Source organism: Hemitrygon akajei, chromosome 19 (genome assembly GCF_048418815.1).
Source record: "Hemitrygon akajei chromosome 19, sHemAka1.3, whole genome shotgun sequence".
In the NCBI taxonomy this organism is placed as follows: Eukaryota; Metazoa; Chordata; class Chondrichthyes; order Myliobatiformes; family Dasyatidae; genus Hemitrygon; species Hemitrygon akajei.
Genome location: NC_133142.1, coordinates 56,049,998 through 56,067,544, shown reverse-complemented (window position 1 = coordinate 56,067,544; position 17,547 = coordinate 56,049,998). Strand labels below are relative to the sequence as shown.

Sequence of the window (17,547 nt, the reverse complement as noted above, 5' to 3'; positions counted from 1 at the left end):
GTATTAAAATTACTCCACCCTCAGTCTCCAAGCTGCAGTGCATAGCTGATGTTTGTTTGTCTAAATAAGTCCAAGTAATTGCTGACTTGTTGACTAAAGCATATGAAATAAATCAGCCTTACACTAAACATCTGCAAAGTAAAGGACCCTGTTAACCTGTCCTGTTGCATGATATTGCCTTACCGCAGTAAAGGATTACATTGTCCATTTCCATATCTTGAGAGCCACCTCTCAAGATAATGAAATTCACTACTGCTTCCAGCTGGCTTGGACAAAATTATAAGCACAAGAGTTTTGCAGGTATTAGAAGTCTTGAGCAATGCACACAAAATGCTGGAAGAACTCAAGTCAGTCAATGTCTTTGAAGGGAAATAAACCATCAACATTGTGGGCTTAAACCAAGACCTTCAAAAATGATAAGAATGGTTTAGTTGACTTGCCTGTCAGAAAAGGAGGCAAACCTTGTGGGAACTTTGTGTGTGCAAGATATGAGGTAAAATCATGAAATTTGAAGCACATTTATCAATGAGCTTAATTGGGAAATATTTAAAAAGATTATTGTGATTTTTTGTGATCAAAATGTTATCTGGCCAAAACGGAAAAAGCAGAATGAAATAAATTGGCTTTAAATATCTGATATCAGGGATGTTGGAAGCTACCCTTTCTTTCAGATTTGATGCACATTCATCTTCAGGGATACTACGACAAAATCTGAAACATGTTGTCTGATTTCTTGCTTGATAAAAATCTACATTTTTCATGAGAAATTTCAAAATTGTACAGAAAACAAAAATGTCAATATCATTTTTTTTCCCAATTTATGATTACAAACATCTTGAATAGATTTCCATGAAAAGAAGTTAATCCAATCTACTTAGGAGCTGGATGTTTTTTGGGAAGAAAAATCACTAATAAGAATTCAGAGAGGAAAATTGAGCAATTTTTAAATTGAAAATTGAAAATTTAAAAATGGCATCTTAATTAACAAACTTTGCAAAGAAGTGTTTAAATTGTAAGACAATTAAGTAGTTAAAGATCAATGATGAGATACAGCTGAAACAAACAAAAACTAATATTGAGTCTCCAGGGAATTAAAAATAAATTCAAGCAATTATCCATTAGTCTTGAGAGGCCATGGATTTGTGCCTTGGTTGTATGGGAGACCGGCAGTTGCCCATGCTGCAAGTCTCCCCTCTCCACACTACCGATGTTGTCTAAGAGAAGGGCACTAGGTTGATACAGCTTGGCACTGGTGTTGTCGCAGAGCAATGTGGGGTTAAGTGCCCTGCTCAAGGACACAACACGCTGCCTTAGCTGAGGCTCGAACTAGCGACCTTCAGATCACTATACCAACGCCTTAACCACTTGGCCACGCACCACACCAAGCAATTAACAGAACATACACAAACACCTGTCATGATTCACTGCATTTTAAATAAGAAAACCATTATTGACTTGTTATTTGATAACAATTTAAACAAGCCAGTCAGCTACTAAATCGTGGAATTTTGTAGGTGCCCAAAAGTATCAGTATCCGTTTAAAGTCAAATGCATTTCACCTAATTGACACACAGAAGTAATTAGATTGTTAGACTGGTCCTCCCTGGTAAAAAAAATCCGCCACTTAAAATATATAAGACCATAAGGGCATTGTAGGCATAGTCGTGTGCCTTCAGCTCTGTACTAAGCAGGTCAGAGAAAGTTATCACTCTTGATTTGTAGAAACTCTGTCTCCAGACTATTATAGCTCAGAGAACTTGACATGGGGTGTGGCTTTCTCAACAGTCTTGGGGGATAAGACTTAGGACCATTTTGATGTTGCTTTGAGTGCTTTTCCTGCATCTCTGCATCTCCAGTTGACATAATGCACCCAAACATCTATGGTAATAGGACTATTCCTCAGCTAAAGTTGCTGTACAAACTTGTTGAACACTTTGACGTTCCCAGCCAACCTTAACAATTGTTTGAAATGTGACATCTTTTAAGAGGGTGAATCCTTGCAAGGTGTCAGTCCCTGATGGTGTACCTGGTAGAGCTCTAAAAATCTATGCCAACCAACTGGTGGGAAGTGTTCAAGGACACCTACAATCTCTCACTGCTGCACTTGAAGTTTCCTACCCATTTCAAAAGGGTAAAAACCATACCAATGCCAAGAAGAGCAGAGTGAGCTCCCTCAATGACTAACACGCTGTGGCACTTAGATATATTGTGATGAAGGGCTTTGAAAGGTTGGTCATGGCTAGAATTAACTCCTGCCTAAGTAAGGACCTGGACCCACTGCAGTTTGCCTATCACCACAATAGGTCTACAGTGGATGCAGTCTCACTGGCTCTACACTCAGAATTGGATCACCAGGCCAATAGTAATACCTATGTTAGGTTGTTGTTTCTTAACAATAGTTCAGCATTCAAGGCAATCATACCCTCAGTTCTAATCAACAATTTCCAAATTATGGACCTCTGTACCTCCCTCTGCAATGGGATCCTTGACTTTCTCACTGGGAAGCTATAGTCTGTACGGAGTGGAAATAACATCACCTCCTCACTGAAGGTCAACACTAATGCACCTCAAGGATACAAGCTTAGCCCACTGCTCTACTCTCTCTAAACCTACAATTGCATAGCTAGGTATGGCTCAAACACCATCTATAAATTTGCCATGACAAATATTGTTGGCAAGATTTCATATGGAGATGAAGAGGCATACAGGAGTGAGATAGATCAGCTGGTTGAGTAGTGTCGCAGCAATAACCTTGCACTTAACATCAGTAAGACCAAGGAACTGATTGTGGACTTCAGGAAGGGGAAGTCGTGGGAACACACACCAGTACTGATCGAGGAATCAGAAGTGGAAAGGGTGAGCAGTTTCAAGTTCCTGGGTGTCAACATACCTGAGGATCTATCTTGGGCCCAGCATGTTGATGCAATTACAAAAAAAGCATAACAGTGACTATATTTCATTAAGAGTTTGAGGAGAATTGGTATGTCACCAATCACTTGCAAATTTATACAGATATACAATGGAGATCATTCTAACTGGTTGCATCACCATCTGGTATGGAGGGGCCAATGCACAAGATTGGAAAAAGCTGCAGAAAGTTTTAAACTCAGCCATCATGGGCACTAGCCTCCTCAGTATTCTGAACACCTTTAAAAGGTGATTCAGTGAATCTCACAGTTGTATGTGGTTGTATGCCTTGATAATAAACTTACTTTGAGTTTTGAACACTATGTCAGATTTTTTGCTCTTTTTTGTACTACTTATTTATTTTACTTTATTGTAATTTATAGTTCTTATTATTCTGTATTGCAATGTACTGCTAGTGCAAAACAATGAATTTCACAATATACTATGTGCCAGTGATACTAAACCTTATTTTGATTCTGATTCTGACAAGTAGTCCTTTCAACAGTCCAGCTGCAGTGAATGCAGCATCATGGAAATACTGGTTCTTTGTAAGCAGTCAATCTTCTTGAAATAACAAACTGAGTTCCATTTTCAGCTGCCAACACTCCAAAGGAGCTTAGTACAATAGCCAACAAAAGAAATCTGCAGATGCTGGAAATCCAAGTAACACACACAAAATGCTGGAGGAACTCAGCAGGCCAGGCATCATCTATGAAAAAGAGTACAGTTGATGTTTTGGGCCAAGACATCACGTGTACTCTTTTCCATAGATGCTGTCTAGCCTGCTGAGTTGCTCCAGCATTTTGTATGCATTGCTTGGTACAATAGCTGATACCACTCAGTGTTGCCCTATGTGCCATACTGACATACACATTTGTCAGCGTAAATGTTGGATTGTTCTTTACAAACTGTGTGGTTGTTGCAGAATGACAGTGTTTCCCAATTTTCTTAGAAAAACATCAAAATGAGTTTCTTAGCAGTTAAAACAGCACTTTGCAATCCAATTTCTAGACACATATACAGTTAAAATTACTAGCCCAGATGTCTTTGGAAAATGTCAGCAGTTACATCTTGACCTCCTAGCAGTTGCACTAAATCCAAACCCTCACATTTACCAGCAACTCAAGGGTTTCCATACATGAGTGTATAGACACAAAAATCCATAACTTCCTTACAGCTCCTCAACAGTGTCTTTCTGACTAAACTGCACCATTGGAATTCAGTGAGAGAGTTGGATCTGATGCAGAAACCTCTGAGTTCAATGGGAGGAAGGGCTATGACAGAAATAGGTAATAAAAATCCTTTAAATTGGGTTCAGTTCCTGCTCCTCTCTATAAGGAGTTTGGCTGGTCTCCCCATGACCCTGTGGGTTTCCTCCAGGTGCTCTGGTTTTCTCCCACTTTCCAAAGATGCGCAGATTAGTAGCTTAATTGGTCACATGATGTAATTAGGCAGCATGGGCTTGTTGAGTTGGAAGAACCAGTTATATAGTACTATATCTATAAATAAAAATAAAACAATAAATTAATTTTATTTAGTTAGATTATTTTAGTGTTGTTATCAATGCTTGATGGTTTGATTATTTTTAATATGTTTTGAAGTGTTTGTGAATGTAAGGAACACTGTTTTGACAGCTTTGGCACCCTGCTAAGTCGGTCACCTGCAGTCAAAAATTTCAGAATTTTGAGGCTTATATCTATTACATGTCAGGTTCTGCTGTGGTACCCGGCTTTGTTGATGAGGTTGGAGCTGGCTTCCTGGAGTTTGCTGATTAGTGATTCATAATATAACTTTGAACTCAGCAGGTAGATCAAATGCAAGATGCAGAAAATTTAGGGTTGTTTTGTTTAGCTTTTGGCAGGTGTGATTTTTTACTATGCAACATCCATATGGATCACAGATTGGCTGATTAATATTGTCAAAGGAATTAATTGGATTTTCTATGCTACATAGATGACTGCATTGGTGCTGCTTCCTCGACTCATGCTGAACTCATTGACTTCATCCACTTTGCCCTCAAATTTACCTAGTCCATTTCCGACACCTCCCTCCCTTTTCTCGATCTCTCTGTCTGTATCTCTGGAGAGAGCTTATTCACTGATGTCTATTATAAGCCCACAGACTCTCACAGCTACCTGAACTATACCTCTTCCCACCCTGTTACTTGTAAAAACACCACCCTCATCTCTCAGTTCCTCCATCTACACCGCATCTGCTCTCAGGATGAGGCTTTTCATCCTAGAACGAAGGAGATATCCTCCTTTTTCAAAGAAAGGGGCTTCCCTTCTTCCACCATCAATGCTGCCCTCAATCACTGATCTTCCATTTCACACACATGTGCTCTCACCCCATCCTCCAGCCTCCTCCCTCACTACCATTCAGGGCCTTAAACAATCCTTCCAGGTGAGGCAACACATCACCTGTGAGTATGTTGGAGTCATATACTGTGTCCGGTGCTCCCAGTGTGGCCTCCTGTATATCGGTGAGACCTGATGTAGATTGGGAGACAGCTTCGCCAAGCACCTATGCTCCATCTGCCAGAAAAAGCAGGATCTCCCAGTAACTACCCATTTTAATTCCACTTCCCATTCCCATTCTGATATGACTATCCATGGCTTCTTCCACTGTTGTGATGAGGCCACATTTAGGTCAGAGGAACACCTTATATTCTGTTTGGGTAGCCTCCAACCTGATGGCATAAACATTGATTTCTCAGACTTCCAATAATGTCCCACCCCACCTCTCCACCATTTCCCATCCCCTTTGCCCTCTCTCACCTTTTCTCCTTTCCCACCATCGCCTCCCTCTAGTGTTCCTCCCTCCTTTCCTTTCTTCCATGACCAAACTCTTTCACCAAACAACTTCCCAGCACTTTACTTTATCCCTCTCCCTTCAGGTTTCACCTTGTGTTTCTCTCTCCCCTCCCGCCACCTTTTAAGTCTATTCCTCAGCTTTTTTTTCTGCAGTCCTGCCAAAGGGTTTTGGCCCAAACGTCGACTGTACTTTTTTCTATAGATGCTGCCTGGCCTGCTGAGTTCCTCCCACATTTTGTGTGTGTTGCTCGGATTTCCAGCAGCTGCAGGTTTTCTCTTGTTGGTAACTGGATTTTCTATATCACTTCTTCACTCTGACAAAAACGTAAATTCTTCATGCAAATTGGAACAACATCATGCCTTTAATATGGTGTGCAATTTGCATTTACCTTCTTACTGCGTTATTTATTTCACACTTTCAACTCTCAAGCAAGTGTTAAGTTTGGATCAATAGTACTTAAGTCAACGGTTTGTATATATCATCTTTGATAAACTCATTGCCCACAAAAGTTGTTCCCAGCATCCAGGTCATATGTTTTGCCCATGACTTACAGATGTTGCTTGTTAAATAATTAGTCTTACTATACCTAACAAATTGCCCATGTATTTTTCAAAGAACCTGGGGGAATATCACAGGGGCTTTATTGGTAAACAACATTTTTGCATCCATCAAACCCTTGTGCAAATCTTTCCCACAAGTTTTGATTGTACCGGCTTGTGCCAAAACTCAATAGTCTGGTTGTGCCTACAAAATTAATGTGTGTACTTTCCAATCATACAATTATACTGTTTAGCCATTTGACTAGAGACAACCAAACTAGAGATATACAGCTTCCCTGTATATCAATATCAAGTATCTAGTTGATAATAAACTTGTTGCAACATTAGTGGCAGGGAATTTGTATATTTAGGAAAGGGGCTAATCTGAAAACACATATAAAATAAACTACATGAAATGAAAAAGAAGCCCATACTGAAGGTAGGTTATCCTATAATATGCATCTATTTGTGTACCTTTCTCTCTTATATGATGTTACTCTAATAGTGGATGATTGTCGTTCAATAAATTGCATATCATCTACAGGATAGGTATATATAGTTATACATTTGTTAAACCAGTAATCACAGATGACTATGACAGTTATCTGATAAATACTGGCCCTTGTTACACAAAGTAGATTCCTCCTTTATAAAATTTAATAACAATGCAAGTACTGTAATGTTATTCACATGGTAAACTACATATTAAAATTTTTTACTATGTTACTATTTATTTTGCATTTTTCCAATGATGGATTTATAGTCATTTCTATTAAGATACAATTGCTGCTATATTTGTTCTCCTTTTCTCTGTCCTCAAAGCCTTTTTGTATCCTCTTATCTGCTGTGAATAGTCATGATCCCCATCATGTAAACAGTATTCTCCCCATTATCATATCTCCTTATGATGTCTGATGCTTATCATTCAGCAGTGATCGTTTAATATCAAAGTTGAAGATCTCATAAATAATCTTTAGAGTTTCTGCAGTTCCCTTATCAATGCAAAAGAACTTCTTCCTCGGTCTCTTAGTTCAGAATTTTAAACCTATATTTTAATTTGCGTCATTAAAATGAAATTCTTCCTGCTACTCATTCCAGACAGTTTTTTTTTGTAGGAACACAATATGCTCTTCTCATTGTTCCACAGGTATAAAATATACATTTCTGTTATGTATCTTTATCTCATATATGTGGAATTGTGTGACAAGGTATGTTTTCTATAATATCAAATATTGGAGCAGAAAGAAAATTACTCATGTGATTGCCTCTTTGTCTCTTCCCTCTTTATTTTCACTTGTCAGAATCAGAATGAAGTTTATTAACACTGATGTATGTTGAGAAAGCTAAAACTGTAAGTGTCCAGGTACAGATAAACTTCTAATTGTGGATTTGAAGCTATTCAATTTTATGAGTATATTCAATGATCGATTATCAAATTGTTGATGCCCTTGTTCTAAATGAATTAATAGACAGAAGGAACTGGGCAACCAATTTGAGCACTCTATTTAGTAGAGCTCACTGATTATTCCATGACAAGTTTGAGTATGAGATAAACTACTGTACTTGTTGAATTCAAAACTCTAATGATGGAAATATTTTGGAAGGCAACTAAAGAACAGTGACAGTCATGCTCCTGATGAATTTCTTTATTTGATAATGATTTCTTTTGTATTTTTCTATTGTTACTCTGAAATGGTTTGAATGATCTCATTGTTTAATTCAACAACATGTATTTTCATATAATTTATTACTTAGTGAATTATATGTCCCAATGTTCAGTTGTGTATTGTTCTGCTGACTAATGTCACAATCTTTGTGTTATCCCTCTTCCCCTCTTTCTCTGCTGCAGAGATGAAGATAGTAGGGTGTAAGTCTGCAATGCCTGTTTGTCTGCAGTGTTCACACTGCTTGCTTTCTTCATAACTATACATTGCACTTCAGAGGCATGTGTGCAGCAATACTCACATCAAGGCTATGCCATTTGCCTCAGTAAACAACCATTTTATTACCCTATGGCTGGTACACATTGGCTGCATTGCACATTTTTTCAAATGAGTATCACCTGACATGCTCGGAAACCACAGCTTCATTGCACCATTGTAAAATAAAGACATTATCTTGTATGTAGTGTGCAGCTGATTTAAAATTGAATGATTGAAATAGAATTTTACAGCACTTGTAATTCAGTAACTTTGATCAATTGTGAAAAAAAATCATTGCTGCAGGAAGAGTAAACAGGGTTTGAATTTTCATATTTTGTCATCTATATAAATGATCTGAATTATAATGGGGTAAACTGGGGACACTACGGTTGGCGGTATAATGGATACTATCAAAGCTTGCAGCAGGATCTGGACCAGCTGGAAAAAATGTGCTAAAAAATGGCGGATGGAGTTTAATGTAGACAATTGTGAAGTGTTACACTTTGAGAGGATAAAGCAGGATTGGGACTTACATAGTGAGTGGTAGGGCACTGAGGAGTGCGGTAGAACAGAGAGATCTGGGAATACTGATCCATATTTCCTTGAAAGTGATGTCACAGATACTTAGAATTGTTATAAGAGCTTGAGTATATTGAGTACAGGAGTTGGGATGTTATGTTGAAATTGTATGAAATATTTGGAATGCAATGTTGGAGTATTATGTACAGTTCTAGTCATCTACCTACAGGAAATATATCAATAAGATTGAAAGAGTCGAGAAAATTTACAAGAGGTGTGCTAGGATTTGAAGAATACTAGGAATCGAGGGAAAGGTGGAACAGGTTAGACTTTATTCCCTGGAGAATAAGGGGGGGATTTGATAGAGGTATACAAAATTAAAAGAGATATAGATAAGGTAAATGAAATCAGACTTTTACTACTGAGATTGGGTGAGACCAGTTCTAGAAGTTATGGGTTAAGGGTGAAAAGTGAACCATTTAAGGGGAATCTGAGGAGGATGTTCTTCACTCAGAGTGTGATGAAAGTTTGGTATGAACTGCAGTGGAAATGATGGCTGCTGGTTTGATTTCACCATTTAAGAGAAATTTGGATAAGTACACAGATAGTAGGGATATGAGGGTTATGGTCTGGGTGCAGGTTGATGGTATTATACAGAATAATAGTTCAACAAAGATTAGTTGGGCCAAGGGGCCTATTTCTGTGCAGTGGTGCTCTATGACTCCATGGCTCTTTAATCCCTGGTTTATAGTCCCAACCCTGGTTTATTCTCCAAAGTTTAGCAACGTGCAGCCTCCTTTAAAGTCCTGGCCATCACACTGAATGGAAGCTCTCAAAATAAAACTTTTTCCAGACCTCTCCCCACCATATTACAGCCTTAGGATGTGTTTATCTTCTGAACTACATTCTGTAGGCTATGAGAAAGGTCATCTAGTGAAGAGAGTTCATATTTTAGCTGCTAGCTCCTCCCCAAGGGTGAGAGGGTTATCTAAAGGATGAGTGGATGGTCTGTCTATTGAGAGTTAATGTTGATCCTCAGTGCTGTATCCTCGGTGCTGAAGGATAAAGAAGCATGTGTGGAGCCTATACCTCAAAATAGCACATATCGCTACTGAACTTACTGGTTAATACAAACAAAAATTACAGTTGAAAGTAGCAGCTCAAGTGAATTGAAGTGTTTGGTAGTGTATAGAAGGCAGTCAGTATAAGGGTTAATACTCTTCACTTCTACCAATTGTCCAGCCTGTGTTTCGTAGCTCTTCCCTCAGTTGTTCCTCCTCATGAGCATTATTGTGCTTAAAAGCAGTGGAGTCAAATTTTCCTCTTCATTACTGCAAAGCATTGCCATCAGAAAACAAAGCATGACTAATTGTAGGTGCTTCTTAAAACATTGTGGAACAATGATCCCATTTCCCTCTGCAATCTGTAGGAACTTGTACATTCTCCCCATAACTACATGGGTATCCTCTGGGTGCTCTGCTTTCCTCCCACAATCCAAAGACATGCTGCTTTGTAGATCAATTGGACATTGTAAATTGTCCTGTGATTAGGTTAGGATTAAATCAGGTGTTGCTGGGCAGATCAGCTCAAAGGCCAGAAGGCCTATTCTGCACTATATCTCAATAAATAAATATTACCGGTCGGTTCTTCAACCCAAACATCAGGGATTTAGAATGCTCTGTGTGAAACAGAGCCAGTGTCTGGGCCTCTAGGACAATGTTGCAACAGTGGTAAGCCAATCGGGTCAGAGTAAGATTGATACATGGGTGAGTAGGTGCTACAGAGGGAGGAACCCAAAGGAGAAGGCTTAAATAAAGTGACCAATGTACAGGAACTGTGGCCCCAATCCATAGAATCTATTAAAACCTTACCTGGGATTGTGAAGAGATAGGGGCTCTGGGATAATTGGGATTAATTTCCTATGCAGCAATCCAACAGGAGCATTAAGCTGAGCAAGGAAATCATTTGACTTTTTGATTTGGAACAAGAAGGTAGTGGGAGAGCACCTAAGGATTTCCAGCGGGAAGACATTTTGAGTTCTCAGAGGAAGAGAGAGGCCAGACTGCGCAGGCACGTGATGTCCGCCTGTTGAGCGCGAACAGTTTAAAAAGAAGGCAGCCATATCCAGCAAAGTGAAAGGGCTTTGGCTCCACGGACTTCGGCAGTAACAGGACGAGGTGAGGCAGTATGGAGGCAGTATGCAAAAGGAGGTAGTATGTGTGTGAGGCTAGTTTTATGTGGTTGGTGTCAGATGTGGGAGGTCCTGGAGTCTCCCAGCGTCCTGGACGGCCACATCTGCACCTGGTGCATTGAGATGCAACTCCTAAGGGACCGTGTTAGGGAACTGGAGCTGCAGCTCCAAGATATCCTGCGGTGGGAGGGAGAACAGTCAGAGGTCGTGGTACATATTGGTATCAATGACGTAGGTAGGAAAAGGGAAGAGGTCCTGAAAGAAGACTACAGGGAGTTAGGAAGGAAGTTGAAAAGCAGGACCTCAAAGGTAGTAATCTCGGGATTACTGCCTGTGCCACGCAACAATGAGAATAGGAATAGAATGAGGTGGAGGATAAATGCGTGGCTGAGGGAATGGAACAAGGGGCAGGGATTCAGATTTCTGGATCATTGGGACCTCTTGTGGGGTGGGTGTGACCTGTACAAAAAGGACGGGTTGCACTTAAATCCCAGAGGGACCAATATCCTGGCAGGCAGGTTTGATAGAGCTGTTGAGGAGGGTTTAAACTAGTTTGGCAGGGGGGTGGGAATCAGAATGTGAGTGCAAGGATTAAGGTAGAAGGACAAGAGCATGATGCTAAGAGTTCTAAGTTGATGAGGAAGGACAGGCAGGGGACAGAACATAATTTTAGCCAGTTAAAGGGGTTGAAATGTGTCTATTTCAATGCTAAGAGTATTAGGAACAAGGAGGATGAACTTAGAGCATGGATTAGTACGTGGAATTACGATGTTGTGGCCGTTAGATAGATAGATAGATAGATAGATAGATAGATAGATACTTTATTCATCCCCATGGGGAAATTCAACTTTTTTTTCCAATGTCCCATACACTTGTTGTAGCAAAACTAATTACATACAATACTTAACTCAGTAAAAAATATGATATGCATCTAAATCACTATCTCAAAAAGCATTAATAATAGCTTTTAAAAAGTTCTTAAGTCTTGGCGGTAGAATTGTAAAGCCTAATGGCATTGGGGAGTATTGACCTCTTCATCCTGTCTGAGGAGCATTGCATCGATAGTAACCTGTCGCTGAAACTGCTTCTCTGTCTCTGGATGGTGCTATGTAGAGGATGTTCAGAGTTATCCATAATTGACCGTAGCCTACTCAGCGCCCTTCGCTCAGCTACCGATGTTAAACCCTCCAGTACTTTGCCCACGACAGAGCCCGCCTTCCTTACCAGCTTATTAAGACGTGAGGCGTCCCTCTTCTTAATGCTTCCTCCCCAACACGCCACCACAAAGAAGAGGGCGCTCTCCACAACTGACCTATAGAACATCTTCAGCATCTCACTACAGACATTGAATGACGCCAACCTTCTTAGGAAGTACAGTCGACTCTGTGCCTTCCTGCACAAGGCATCTGTGTTACTGAAACTTGGTTGGAGGAAGGGCAGGATTGGATGATGCAGGTCCCGGGATTCAGGTGTTTTAAAAGGAATAGGATGGGAGGTAGAAAAGCGGGGGTGGGGGGAGTGGCATTGCTGGTATCACGGCTGTAGAAAGGGAGGACGCTGCAGAAGGAGTGTCCACGGAGTCAGTCTGGGTGGAAGTCAGAAATAGAAAGGGATCAATCACTGTGCTGGGAGTAGTCTATAGGCCCCCAAATATCCCTCGGGACACCAAGGACCAGATAAGCAGCAGATTTTAGAATGGCGCAGGAAATACAGGGTAGTAGTTATGGGTGATTTCAACTTCCCTCATGTTGACTAGCACCTCCTGAGTGCAAGGGGGATAGATGGGGCTGAATTTGTCAGGTGTGTTCAAGAAGGATTCGTGACACAGTATGTGGACCGGCTGATGAGAGGAGAGGCTATACTGGATCTAATTCTGGGTAATGGACCTGGTCACGTGATAGACCTCTTGGTGGGGGAGCATTTTGGTGAGAGTGACCACAACTCCCTTAGCTTCAGCATAGCTATGGAAAGGGATAAAATCAGACAAAATGGTAAGGTGCTTAACTGGGGAAGGGCTAACTTTGAAGGGATGAGGCAGGAACTAGCAAGAGTAAATTGGAACAGATGTTCAAAGGGAAAAGCACAGAAATAATGTGGGAGAAGCTTAGGGAACACTTGAGCTGGGTTCAGGATAGGTTTGTCCCACTGAGGCAAGGAAAAAATGGTAGGAAAAGGGAACTGTGGCTGACAAAACATGTGAGGCAACTCGTCAAGAGGAAAAAGGAAGCACATGTTAGATATACGAAGCAAGAAGTAGGAGGGGCTTATGAGAAAAATAGGGTAGCCAGGAAGGAGCTAAAGAAAGGAGAGCTCGAAGGGGGCATGAGAAGGCCTTGGCATGTAGGATTAAGGAGAACCCTAAGGCATTCTATGCGTATGTGAAGAATAGGAGGATGACGAGAACGAAGGTGGGACCGCTAAAGGATAAAGAGGGCAACATGTGCCTGGATGCGGAGGAGGTTGGGGAGGTCCTAAATGAATACTTTGCTTCAGTATTCACAAGTGAAAAGGATCTTGATCAGGATGAGGTTGAAGTAGAGCTGGTCTGTGTGCTGGACAATGTGGAGATGACGGAAGAAGAAGTGCTGGATCTTCTTAAAAACTTTAAGATTGATAAATCCCCAGGGCCGGATATGATACACCCCAGGTTGTTGTGGGAATTGAGAGATGAGATCGCAAGAGCATTAGCTATGATCATTGAATCCTCTTTGGCTGCAGGGGAAGTGCCGGAGGACTGGAGAATGGCAAATGTAGTTCCCTTGTTTAAAAAAGGTAATAGGGAGAAACCTGGGAACTATAGACTTGGTGAGTCTTACGTCAGTGGTCTGCAAACTACTGGAAAGGATTCTTAAGGATAAGATCTACAAGTATTTGGAGAAGTACAGTCTACTCATGGATAGTCCACATGGCTTTGTGAAGGGAAGATCATGCCTCACGAGCCTGATTGAGATTTTTAAAGAGGTAACAAAATAAATTGGTGAGGGTAGGGCAGTGGATGTGGTCTACATGGACTGTAGCAAAGCACTTGACAAGGTCCCTCATGAGAAACTTATCCAGAAAGTCATGAGGCATGGAATAAGTGGAACCTTGGCTGTTTGGATAAAAAATTGGCTTAAAGGAAGAAAGCAGAAGGTAGTTGTGGAAGGAAAGTATTCTGCCTGGAGGTCGGTGTCTAGTGGAGTGCCTCAGGGATCTGTCCTGGGACCCCTGCTATTTGTGATTTTTATAAATGACCTGGATGTAGAGGCGGAAGAATGGGTGTGAAAGTTTGCGGATGACACGAAGATTGGAGGAGTTGTGGATGGAGCTGTAGGTTGTCGAAGGTTACAAGAGGATATAGACAGGCTGCAGAGTTGGGCAGAAAAATGGCAGATGGAGTTCAATCCGGACAAGTGTGAGGTGATGCATTTTGGAAGGACAAACCAGAAGACTGAGTACAGGATTAATGGTCAGTTACTTAATAGTGTGGATGAACAAAGGGACCGTGGGGTTCAAATCCATACATCCGTCAAGGTCACTGCACAGGTTGATAGGGTAGTTAAGAAGGCCTATGGGATGCTAGGCTTCATTAACAGGGGGATTGAGTTCAAGAGTAGAGAGGTCATGTTGCAACTCTGCAAATCTCTGGTGAGACCGTACTTAGAGTATTGTGTTCAATTCTGGTCACCTCATTATAGGAAGGATGTGGAAGCTATGGAGAGGATTCAGAGGAGATTTACCAGGATGTTGCCTGGTTTGGAGAACAAGTCATATGAAGCAAAGTTAGCAGAGCTGGGACTTTTCTCTTTGGAGCATAGAAGAATGATAGGGGACTTGATAGAGGTCTACAAGATTATGAGAGGCATAGATAGGGTGGATAATCAGTACCTGTTTCCCAGGGCACAAATAGCAAACACCAGAGGGCATATGTACAAAATTAAGGGAGGGAAGTTTAGGGGAGACATCAGGGGTAAGTTTTTTACACAGTGGGTTGTGAGTGCCTGCAATGACTTGCCAGGGATGGTGGTGGAGGCTAAAACATTAGGGGTATTTAAGAGCCTCTTGGACAGGCACATGGATGAAAGAAAAATGGGGGGTTATGGGGTAGTGTGGGTTTAGTACTTTTTTTTAAGGATTATATGGGTCGGCACAACATGGAGGGCTGAAGGGCCTGTACTGTGCTGTAGTGTTCTATGGTTCTATAATGCACTCAGGAAAACAGTCTACTTTTGATACTTGAACTGCAATTAAACAAGCTCTACATACCCAAGTTAGCAACGAACTAAGTGAGGAGGCATAGCTTATCATTCTGCTTTTTTCACTACTTTTTAGGGTAGCTTGTTCTGGACTTCCTGCCTCCCCCTCCCTCCCTGCCAAAGGACAACCTTGCTTCAGAGCTAGGCCTTGACACTGACTCTAAGCCTGGGGCTGACTTTATCCAGCAGGGCGAACATGGCATCTTTATTCCATGGTCAGTAGTGAACATCAGCACCTACACTGATTTCAGATTCAAGGCCTGTTACGTGAAGGCAGATGATTTGATAATTGCTCACAGCTTACAGGGCAGCTTTTTAACATGCTGCTGTACTGTCCATCTCTCTAGAACAATAGAATTTATGACTCTATAAGATATCATTAAGATTGAAAGAGAAAATTTACAAGGATGGTGCTGGAACTTAACCTGAGTTACAGGGAAAGTTTTTATTCCCTGGAGCATAGTAGAATGAGAGGAGATTTGACAGAGGTGTACAGAGTTATAAGAGGGTTGGATAAGATAAATCCAAGGAAGCACTTTCCACTGAGAATGGGTGAGACTAAGGCTAGAGACCATTTGTTAACAGCAAGAGGTGAAATATTTTACAGGAACTTCAAGGAGAATTTCTTCACTCAGAGGGTGGTGAGAATATGGAACAAGCTGCTAGTTGTAGTGGTGGATACAGGTTCAATTTCAACATTTAAGATTAAGATAAAATTTGGTTAAGTACATGAATGGGAGGGGTATGGAATACTATGGTGTGGGTGAATGCAACTAGGCAGAATAACAAACACGAGGAAATCTGCAGATGCTGGAAATTCAAGCAACACACACAAAATGCTGGTGAAACGCAGCAGGCCAGGCAGCATCTATAGGGAGAAGCGCTGTCAACGTTTCGGGCCGAGACCCTTCGTCAGGACTAACTGAAAGGAAAGATAATAAGAGATTTGAAAGTAGGAGGGGGAGGGGAAAATGCAAAATGACTGGAGAAGACCGGAGGGGGTGGGGTGAAGCTGAGAGCCAGACAGGTGATTGGCAAAAGGGATACAGAGCTAGAAAAGAGAAAGGATCATGGGATGGGAGGCCTAGGGAGAAAGAAAGGGGGAGGGGAGCAGCAGAGGGAGATGGAGAATAGGCAGAGTGATGGGCAGAGAGAGAAAAAAAACTATATCAGGGATGGGGTAAGAAGGGGAGGGGGGCATTAACGGAAGTTAGCGGTCAATGTTCACGCCATCAGGTTGGAGGCTACCCAGCCGGTATATAAGGTGTTGTTCCTCCAACCTGAGTGTGGCTTCATCTTGACAGTAGAGGAAGCCATGGATAGACAAATCAGAATGGGAATGGGATGTGGAATTAAAATGTGTGGCCACTGGGAGATCCTGCTTTCTCTGGCGGACAGAGCATAGGTGTTCAGCGAAATGGTCTTCCTGTCTGCGTCGGGTCTCACCAATATATAAAAGGCCACACCGGGAGCACCGGACGCAGTATACCACACCAGCCGACTCACAGGTGAAGTGTCGCCTCACCTGGAAGGACTGTCTGGGGCCCTGAATGGTGGTGAGGGAGGAAGTGTAAGGGCAGGTGTAGCACTTGTTCCACTTGCAAGGATAAGTGCCAGGAGGGAGATCGGTGGGTAGGGATGGGGGGATGAATGGACAAGGGAGTCGCGTAGGGAGTGATCCCTGCGGAAAACAGAAAGAGTGGGGGAGGGAAAGATGTGCTTGGTAGTGGGATCCCATAGGCAGAATAACAGTTTGGCACAGACTAACTGGCTGAAGTAGTTTCTATGATGTTGTGCTCTATGACTCTATAATGGCTATAACCAAGATATTGGACAATGAACTATTGACATTAATAGATTCATGTAATGTATTCACATTCTTTAATAGCATTTTAATGAATAGCTCTGTATCTCTAAATAAATATGTTTTAATATATTCAGATGAAACTCTAAAGTTCTTATTTTACTTTGAAGGTACAGTATTGTATTCTTCCGTTCTACGAAGTCCCAACATCCTTGAAGAATATCCCACCTCTTCATTTTAATTTGTAGCAACACAGTTTCATTTTCTGCATCTTCATTACACTATCCAGAAACATATGCTGTGCCAATAAAAAGTATTCACCCACCTTGGAAGTTTTTATGTTTTATTGTTTTACAACATTGAATCACAGTTGATTTAGTTTGGCTTTTTTGACACTGATCAACAAAAAAACTCTTTTGTGTCAAAGTGAAAACAGATATCTACAAAGTGATTTTAAATATTTACAAAGATAAAACAAAATAATTGTTTGCATAAGTATTCACCCCCTTTAATATGACACACTAAATCATCACTGGAGCAGCCAACTGGTTTTTGAAGTCACATAATTAGGTAAATGGAGATCACCATGTGTGCAGTCAAGTTGTTTCAATTGATT

General features: G+C 41.2%; 1 protein-coding gene across 7 annotated transcripts in view; it reads left to right on the top strand.

Moving 5' to 3' along the window:
• The window catches only part of dock3 (dedicator of cytokinesis 3), a 968,429-nt gene that overhangs the window by 683,266 nt on the left and 267,616 nt on the right, over positions 1–17,547 (top strand). For 4 of the 7 annotated variants that reach the window (XM_073072552.1, XM_073072551.1, XM_073072553.1 and 1 more), the window contains exon 15: positions 8,110–8,127. The exons of the other annotated variants lie outside the window; for them this stretch is intronic. In XM_073072552.1, coding sequence (XP_072928653.1) covers positions 8,110–8,127 — 18 coding nt within the window. The remainder of the gene's footprint in view (positions 1–8,109; positions 8,128–17,547) is intronic. 7 annotated transcript variants of the gene reach the window in all.